At 35.8% G+C, this 8,759-nt stretch overlaps 1 protein-coding gene across 3 annotated transcripts; it reads right to left on the reverse strand.

The window, feature by feature from the left end:
* Nucleotides 1-3,625: 3,625 nt before the first annotated feature.
* LOC149072118 (THAP domain-containing protein 5-like) lies at nucleotides 3,626-8,231 on the reverse strand. Of its 3 annotated transcripts, XM_089246897.1 has the most exons (4): nucleotides 8,034-8,231; nucleotides 4,337-4,501; nucleotides 4,166-4,233; nucleotides 3,626-3,768 (listed from the first exon to the last, which is right to left on the reverse strand). In XM_089246897.1, exons 1-3 carry the CDS (start codon nucleotides 8,130-8,132, stop codon nucleotides 4,177-4,179), a joined length of 321 nt encoding a protein of 106 aa, XP_089103023.1. In that variant the 5' UTR covers nucleotides 8,133-8,231; the 3' UTR covers nucleotides 3,626-3,768; nucleotides 4,166-4,176. The 3 variants fall into 3 exon arrangements, with proteins under 3 accessions (XP_089103023.1, XP_089103021.1, XP_089103022.1); XM_089246895.1 differs by lacking the exon at nucleotides 4,166-4,233; XM_089246896.1 differs by lacking the exon at nucleotides 3,626-3,768 and having other exon boundaries at nucleotides 4,065-4,233.
* Nucleotides 8,232-8,759: the final 528 nt, after the last annotated feature.

The following is an 8,759-nucleotide window of genomic DNA, read 5'->3' on the forward strand; positions in this document are numbered from 1 at the left end:
ATACGTATCTTAAAGGTATTTTTCTAGTAATGTATATTTAACGCGTTTCGGCGCCCCTTCTCATTTGGCGCATGGTGCAATTGCACCGGTCGCACTGCCCTAAGACCGCTCCTGTCTATAGTAAAGTTTTTTAATCAGTCTTGCTTTATAACTATCATTTGCTATATCATACATCTGGTATCCGTCTTTCTCTTGCATAACCAATCATTGTCCCAACGAGGCTTTTTGGATCACGTGATATTTCCCTTTTTTTGAGGGACATACAAGGTAAGACGACTTCATATACTGAATGTGTATTGAGTAGTTTGACCATACGTCCCGTATTTTCCGGGACAGTCCCGATATTTTCTGTATTTTTGGCCATCCCGACTTTTTCGCAAAAGTGTCCCGGTTTTCCCGTATTTTACATGAAGCCTACTTGAATTTTTATTCTTTATTGAAGTCAAAGATTGAAATTATTTTTCAACTAATAAACTATATTATGATAATTACCACTATAAATGAGAATATTAATCTCCCACATTTGTCTTGGTGAACGTTTTTTTCGTGAAATTCATTTTAATCCACTGCAATTTGTAGTAACTCTTCATTTCCCCGCCATTGTGATTTTTCCCTAATTTTAACAATATTTGGCATCTTTGCTCGGGTTTGGCGTCATTTTTTGGCGATAATTGGTGATGTCCCGTATTTACCCGTATTTGGAATCTCAATATCCCGTATTTCTCTCGAGTAAATATGGTCAGCCTAGTATTAAGGGGTTCTAATACAAGGTAACCAATATGGCGACTTCCTGTACGATTCATGAGAGAGAAATATAAATTAAAGAAACATAGAAATGAATCGTTTTTCTTCTTTTTAATGGGAGCTGGAAATTTCGATTTTTTTTTTAACTTCAAGTTATCGATCTGCCTGTTTTTCCTTCAAAAAATGCTTGATCGAAGCTGCATATATATACACTGAAGAGCCAAACAAACTGGTACACCTGCCTAATATGGTGTAGGGCCCCCGCGACCACGCAGAAGTGCCGCAACACGACGTGGCATGGACTCGACTAATATCTGAAGTAGTGCTGGAGGTAATTGACACCATGAATCCTGCAGGGCTGTCCATAAATCCGTAGGAGTAAGAGGAGATCTCTTCTGAACAGCACGTTGCAAGGCATCCCAGATATGTTCAATAATGTTCATGTTTGGGGATTTAGGTGGCCAGCGGAAGTGTCTAAAGTCAGAAGAGTGTTCCTGGAGCCACTTTGTAGCAATTCTGGACGTGTGGGGTGTCGCATTGCTGAAATTGTCCGTCGGAATGCACAATGGACATGAATGGGTGCAGGTGATCAGACAGGCTGCTTACGTACCTGTCAGAGTCGTATCTAGACGTATCAGGGTCCCATATCACGCCAACTGCACACGCCCCATACCATCACAGAGCCTCAGCTTGAACATTCCCCTGTTGACATGTGGGTCCATGGATTCATGAGGTTGTCTCCATACCCATACACATCCATCAGCTCGAAGCAATTGGAACCGAGACTCGTCAGACCAGGCAAAGTGTTTCCAGTCCTCAACAGTCCAATGTCGGTGTTGTCGGGCCCAGGCGAGGCGTAAAGCTTTGTGTCGTGCAGTCATCAAGGGTACACGAGTGGGCCTTCGGCTCCGAAAGCTCATATAATAATAATAATAATAATAATAACGTGATCTTCACGTATTCCCAAGGGATCAGCATGATCCGTCCAGGGAATTTGTTAGTGTTAGTAGACATCCATGCCCGAACCGGGATTCGAACCCAGACCTGCACAGTGAGAAGCTAGTTCCCTAACCACTCGACTGCCAGGCGGCGAGTGGTGTTTCGATGGTTACACTTGTTGATGGCCCAGCATTGAAATCTGCAGCAATTTGCGGAAGGATTGTTCGTCTGTCACGTTTAATGATTCTCGTCAGTCGTCGTTGGTCCCGTTCTTGCATGATCTTTTTCCGGCCGCAGCGATGTCGTAGATTTAATTTTTTACCGGATTCCCTATATTCACGGTGCACTCGTGAAACGGGCGTACGTGAAAATCCAAATTTCATCACTACCTCGGAGATGTTATGTCCCATCTCTCGTGCGCCGACTATAACACCACGTTCAAACTCACTTAAATCTCGGTAACCTGCCATTGTAGCAGCAGTAACCGATCTAACAATTATTCCAGACACTTGTTGTGTTATATAGGCGTTGCCGACCGCAGCGCCGTACTCTAATTGGTTCCATATCTCTTTATTTGCATACGCATGCCTGTACCAGTTTTTTTGGCTCTTCAGTTTATATGGGGATCATCCAGTGTATGACCCTTAGGAATAAGGTGACCATGCGTCCCGTATTTCCCGGGACAGTCCCGGTTTTTCTTCCTTTTTCTGGCTGTCCCGACTTTTTGGCAAAAGTGTCCCGGTTTTTCCCGTATTTTACACGAAACCTATTTGGTTTTTTATGCTTCATTGACGTCAAAGATTGAAATTATTTTTCAACTCATCAATTATATTATGGTAATTACAACTATAAATAACCACATTTTTCTCCCACATTTGTTATGTTGAACGTTTTATTTCGTATAATGCATTTTAATCCACTGCAATTTGCAGTAACGCTTTGTTTCCCGCCATTGCGATTTTTCCGTAATTTCAGCAATATTTGGCAACTTTGTACATGGATATGTTCTTAGCGACAATTGGCGATGTCCCGTATTTTCCTGTATTTCAAATCCCAATGTCCCGTATTTGGAATCCCAATTTCCCGTATTTCTCTCGAGGAAATATGGTCAGCCTATTTAGGAGTGATGCTGTTGATGATTATGACGTCTATTCGAAAAGCTCGGGGCTAAGACGCCTTCATATACGAGCGGAACCATCAGGCATTCTGGTCCTCGCCGAAGGGTTGCTGCACGAAATCGTCGCTTCGGAAATGACCGCCAAACAGAGAGGAAAAAAAATCGCGTCGGTAAATCTGGCATAGCAACCTAACAGAATTCCCCGCGCGCTAAAAATGCTTGGCAAAAGCGTATGGAAAATTCAATTTGTGGGAGAAACGAGGAATTTCCAGGAACGGATTTACTATGGGAAATAAACCACGTTTCACGAAATTATGATTAATCACGAAATTATTGGTAAACAACAGGTTGAATTCGTAACAGTTCGTGTGATGACGATCAAGTAATTAATCTTAAACACAAAAGTATATAGCAAAAAAAAAAATTCTTGACTTTTTTTCAGGTTTTTAGTGAAAATAAAATATTCCTATATATCCCTTACCCCGATCCTTAATTTCAGGGTAAAAGTGGCATACAAAAATATATATAGTCAATTTAGATTACATTAAGAAAATTTCTTCTGGATATTAAATGATTGTATGAAGTTAAGGATTTGATAAACTACTGCCTCTAGATATTGGAAATTTAGTAAAAAAATTCTTAAATATTTTAGGAGCATTTATTTTATCAGAATTTTCTTCAGTAAATTACAAATTCTGAATAGCACACACAGGTTCAATAATGTAAATTGACGAGCTCAATGAGTGAATAAATTTATTTATTAAAAAAATATTGAAACATAATGTACATAACTGATGAAAGAAAGATTTTACAAATATCATTCACAATTTCACATATTTTTCTACACCATGTAATCAATTATTACGCTGCTTTAGAGTACCAGTAAACTTTGGGAATTACAAAAAAAATATGCTTAAATAACAGAAATATAGTTTTTCTTGAAACTGCGTGACCCAACAGCAATTAATCTGGAAATATATATATATTCAAAAGCAATACTTTAAGAGAGCCAAGATAAAAACTCTACTGAAAATTGAAAATTACAATTATGGCAAAAAAATAGTCTACGCGTACATGGTAAATACCCATATTTCGTTATCTTTGACCCTAGTAATAGGTCAATACAGGGGCGCAACAAAATACTTTGTCCCCCGGGCAAGCCAGAATTTTGGTACCCCCTTGCATGTAGAAACAGTTAAAGGGTGAATTCTGCACCCCTTCTGGTCCAGCGCCTGGGTCACCAGACCCACATGCCCCCCCCCCCCAGTTGCAGCCATGGGCCAATAATAAGCTAATCTTAAAATCCTAATAAATGTATAAAAACATCACCACATTAGGATAGATAATCACCAATAAAATACACACATTGATTCCTTTTAATAAATATATTTGTCTGTAGCTAGTATCCTCCGAACCAAGCTTTCTCTCCTCATCTAAAAAGTAAACAAATAAGCAATGACGATTTTCTGGCTTTCAGTATTTTCTGGCTTTATAATGACAATTGAGAAAATAAGGTTATTTGAGAATATCACATACATAATCATCACTCAGAACTTTTGGAAGGCCTATATTCTTCTTCCGTTGAGGAGTAAGAAGTTTCGGTGGATTAGGAACCTGGAACAAGGTCGGCACAGCAGTTTGCTTTAACTTCTTGTAGCCATCTTGCCTTTTCAACTCATACTGGTTTTCTTCAAAATGTACCTAATTTAAAAAGGGACAATAACGAAAAATTACCACACAGCCTTTTTTTATACCTTAATTCAAAGTAATGTCAGGTAAGTGCATCACACATAAGAATGATAAAACAGCATAACATACATATTTTTAAGTGATTAATATGGTACAAATATTAACGTCCAAAACAGTCAAAATTCCTTTTAAGGGATACACATCTGTTTTTCAAAGATGAAAAATTCTGCCCCAATTTCTCAGAATAGGAATTAAAATCTTCATTAACCATCATAATTAATCTCTAAATACTGGACACTCATGGAATTCTTAATACCTATCCTTAAAGTATTTTCTTCAATTACAGTAATGGGGATGTCTGAATCTGCTCTAAAATAACGCATCTGAATTTCCAGTAAACATAGTAAATAGCCTATTGATATCCTAACAGGATCTAAGAAGAAACCTAATCTAAAAGGATGTAAGCACCTTTACTTTATCACTAACAAACGTTGCATAGATTTGGACCTTCGCAGTCTTCCGTACTCTGCCACGAAGCTGGGCTAGAAGAGATCTCATCAAAAGGATAAGTCCAGTGGCAAATTTCTGGTGCTCATTCACTAACAAAACAGTGTAGATTTGAACCTTCCGCTTACGAAATTGCCTAGATGTGTATTGAGTGAGCTGTGTAATATAGAGCTTTTCTATGAATTTGTGAAAAAGAGCTTGAGATGGACGATCTGACTGAAATCTGTAATCCCTATAAAACACTCCCTACTAATCCCTGCCATTCACAATACTTGCTCACGAGTCTTTTTCTTCATTTAGTTAAAGGAAAAAACAGTTACTTGTAGCAGGACTTGACAAATCCCACCAGGGCGCCATGGCGATGAAATGCCATTACAGATTTTATAAAGTAAATCATGTCATAAGTAAATTTGAGTCTTTTAATTTCAAGGCAGCGTGTGTCTCCTAAAGTAGGAAAAAGATATAGAAAGTTGAAAATAAAAAACATTATTCATTACCATTTTATTTGAGATTAAGATCACCCTTGGCTCCTAAGAAGTTTGACTGGCATTAATTTTTTTCCCTCTTGATTTGTCAAACCCTGACTTACATTTTTTTTGTTTGTTTACATTTTATATTTCGTATATCATTGAATCTATTGTGTACTTTTGTTTTACACATTACCAGTTTATTATTACTTCCATAATTTTTTTCATGCATGGTTATTTGTTTCTTGTTCAACGAAATTATCCTTTAATTAATCAAATTAGCAGTACATCTAAATGGTATGAACAGAGTTTTTGGAACATAACCAAGGTTGTGTGATAAAGGAAAAATATCAATGGAGATGTATTCCACATACTAGAAAGATAGGATGCAACAGTTCATATCTTTATCTTTAGTATATACAAGTATTATCAGTGTGCTTGCAATCTGGTCAATGAACTTAAAACCATTTTCATGAAATGGGGAAAATTCCACAGATGAATAAATAATTATAATAATACCACTTAAAACAATGGAGGCAGCACAAAATTTATATTGACGTGCAGTGTTTTGTGTGATTTGTTGTGAATTTGTGTATTGTGATAACGGACATCAGAAATAAGTGTATAGGTAGTGAATGAAAAAAAAAACTGATTTTCAAAAAGGTTTTTCTTGCTATCATTATAACGTGTTTCGCAATTGCATATCTATGCAATGAGATATGGTGGTGACAGTTGACGAAACTTCTTCTACTGAAAATTATGCACACATTGTTGAGCTTAATACTCATTTAAAAAAGTAATTGTTACGCACGCATCTTTTATATCACACTTACCAGAAAATGTGTTCATGCCAATGTCAATGTAAAAAAATATTAACATTTATAATGGGTTTTGACGGTTATAATGTCAATTTCTATTTTTTTATCTTTCTCATAGTAATTGCTAATTTGCCTCAAATATTACTCTCAGAACATATTAAATAGATAACAGACTGCAAAATAAATTCAATTGAATTTTTACCTCATCAGTTTTTTAATCTATGGCTTTTTTTAATTTGCTGAGCATCAAGTGTTTGAAGCGGCAGGCTTTTCAAAGCATTAAAGGGATAAATAAAAGTAAGATAGCAATATAAAAAAACAGTACGTTATTGAACATTGAAGTTATTTTCATGTGTCTGTATGGTGTTGGGTCTGAGAAAAAAATTTAAACATTTCTGCTTCACAATACTTAAATGCGTTTTTCTCAAAGTGATTACTGGCGAATGATTTGACATTGTTATGCAATTTTTCACACTTACTAAGCTATTATAGGGAGGGATATAGATAGAATTTTTGAGATTCATTGAAAATTTTAAAAATGTTTAAATTTAAGAAAAATTATAAAAATGTCTAAAATTTAAAAAAAATAGAAATTTTAAATTCCGAATTTGAAAAAATTACTTTCCATCATACTTTCTTGAAACCCCAAAGAAATTGGAATGTATTATTCTTGAGAAAGAAGAAAAAACCAGTTTTTGTATGGGCAAAATTTAATCCATGAGGTATTTGTTTCAAAACTCATGCATGTAGTGCGAGTGAAAAAATTTAAAAACCTTTTTCCAAGCAAGATAATGATTTAAGCTGAACATGCAATTAATTTTAAAATAGTAAGATTAAATTAATTCTTTGTAATTAATTTGGAAAGTAGTCACTGCATGTGCCTTGCAGGAAAGAGAGAGTGCTCACCAGTCCAGTAACACAAACTAATACAAATACAAATACAAATACAACGCCACAACAGGCAAAATGCCCAACGAGGTGGCTGATAAAAAGATGCCCATAAAAATATGGTTGTCATAAAGAATTTATTAACAAGATATCTACCATCCACAAAGATGCCACAGATGATACCAATCACAATTTTGTAGTCTGTTAAAAGAATTATGGGGGACAGAAAATGAAATCAATAGAAATACGACGTCTATCACATTAATTTTTAATCCCATTAAATTTGATTTTCAGTGAAGATACAATTTTAGCTAATTACTCCCAATCTGCAAGCGATAAGTCGCCAAACCAGCAGAGCTCACTACAGCAAGCAAGGATGATTGAAGAACCGATTTCCAACTGATTTGAAATTACCTTGTTCTCTTAGTTGAAAATGCCATAATTAAAACATTTCTATTTTCCACAGAAATATCACATGAAATTTTGCCTCAAAACATAACAAAATAAGTTAAAATTCACTATAACAGTAATTCGTCGTAGTAGCGATAAATCGCCAAACTGAGAGTTGAGAAAGTGAGCATTCCACGATAAATTCATAAATAATTTGAATTTAAATTAGTTCTCTTGGTCAAAATTATGTACCTATGCATCTTTTCTCTTAAATCAAACGGAACAAAAAACCGGGAAAATGATTGAAAATCACCATAACTTTTATATCTAAACACAACACGTGAGCAATGGCGCCAAATATCGTCTACTACCTCCAAACGATTTATTTTTTCATATAGTTCTCATTTAAAATCATTATCACAAATACGATTTTGAAAAAATAAAATTCACACAGAATAATTAAATTTAACTCACTTCACACAGGCGAGCTCCGTTTCCTGGTATGAAATCGTCTCTCCTGGAGTTCACGATCCACTTCTCGCGTCGTTCTTTTTCCGCCGGAAATCTAAACATTCTATAAAACCTTTTTTGTCGGAATTGGAACACTTTGGAGCCGAACAACAAGGCATTTCTGAAGTTATTTCACGAAAAAAATCGATAAAAACAACTACAAACACAATAAATTTAACTAATATATAGGAGCATTGAAGGGACCCTACAATGCGATGATAGTAAGCAGTGCTACAAAAAGGACCAGAATGCCGCATGCGCCAGCCTGTGTATTAAGGAGTTCTACTCGGGGCTAACGAGTAGAACCGGAAAAGCCTCATAGGTGAGGTGACCATACATAACGTATTTCCCGGGATAGTTCAGGTTTTTTTCTGTTTTTCGGCCGTCCCGACTTTTTAGCGAAAGTGTCCCGGTTTTTCCCGTTTTTTACACGAACCTTACTTGAATTTTTATTCTTCATTGAAGTCAAAGAATGAAATTATTTTCCCACTCAGAAATTATATTATGATAATTACAATTATAAATAAGAATATTAATCTCTCACATTTGTCTTGGTGAACGTTTTATTTCGTGGAATTCATTTAAATCCACTACAATTTGCAGTAATACTTTATTTCTCGCCATTTTGATTTTTACGAAATTTCTCCAATATTTGGCACTTGTGTTTACTTTTGGGGATGATTGGCGATG

The sequence above is a fragment of the Pholcus phalangioides genome, unplaced genomic scaffold (assembly GCF_987345545.1).
Source record: "Pholcus phalangioides strain wild (caught in Gottingen) unplaced genomic scaffold, Ppha-v1.0 ptg000017l_1, whole genome shotgun sequence".
In the NCBI taxonomy this organism is placed as follows: Eukaryota; Metazoa; Arthropoda; class Arachnida; order Araneae; family Pholcidae; genus Pholcus; species Pholcus phalangioides.

Bases quoted from the DNA above. Each gene is read 5' to 3' on its own strand.
- LOC149072118 (XM_089246895.1), bottom strand. From the start codon at position 8,132: ATGTTTAGATTTCCGGCGGAAAAAGAACGACGCGAGAAGTGGATCGTG. The intron at 4,502-8,033 runs GTGAGTTAAATT...TTTTTAAATTAG, and splicing joins ACGGAGCTCGCCTGTGTGAA to GTACATTTTGAAGAAAACCA. The intron at 3,769-4,336 runs GTATGTGATATT...ATATATTTCCAG, and splicing joins AAGTTCTGAGTGATGATTAT to ATTAATTGCTGTTGGGTCAC.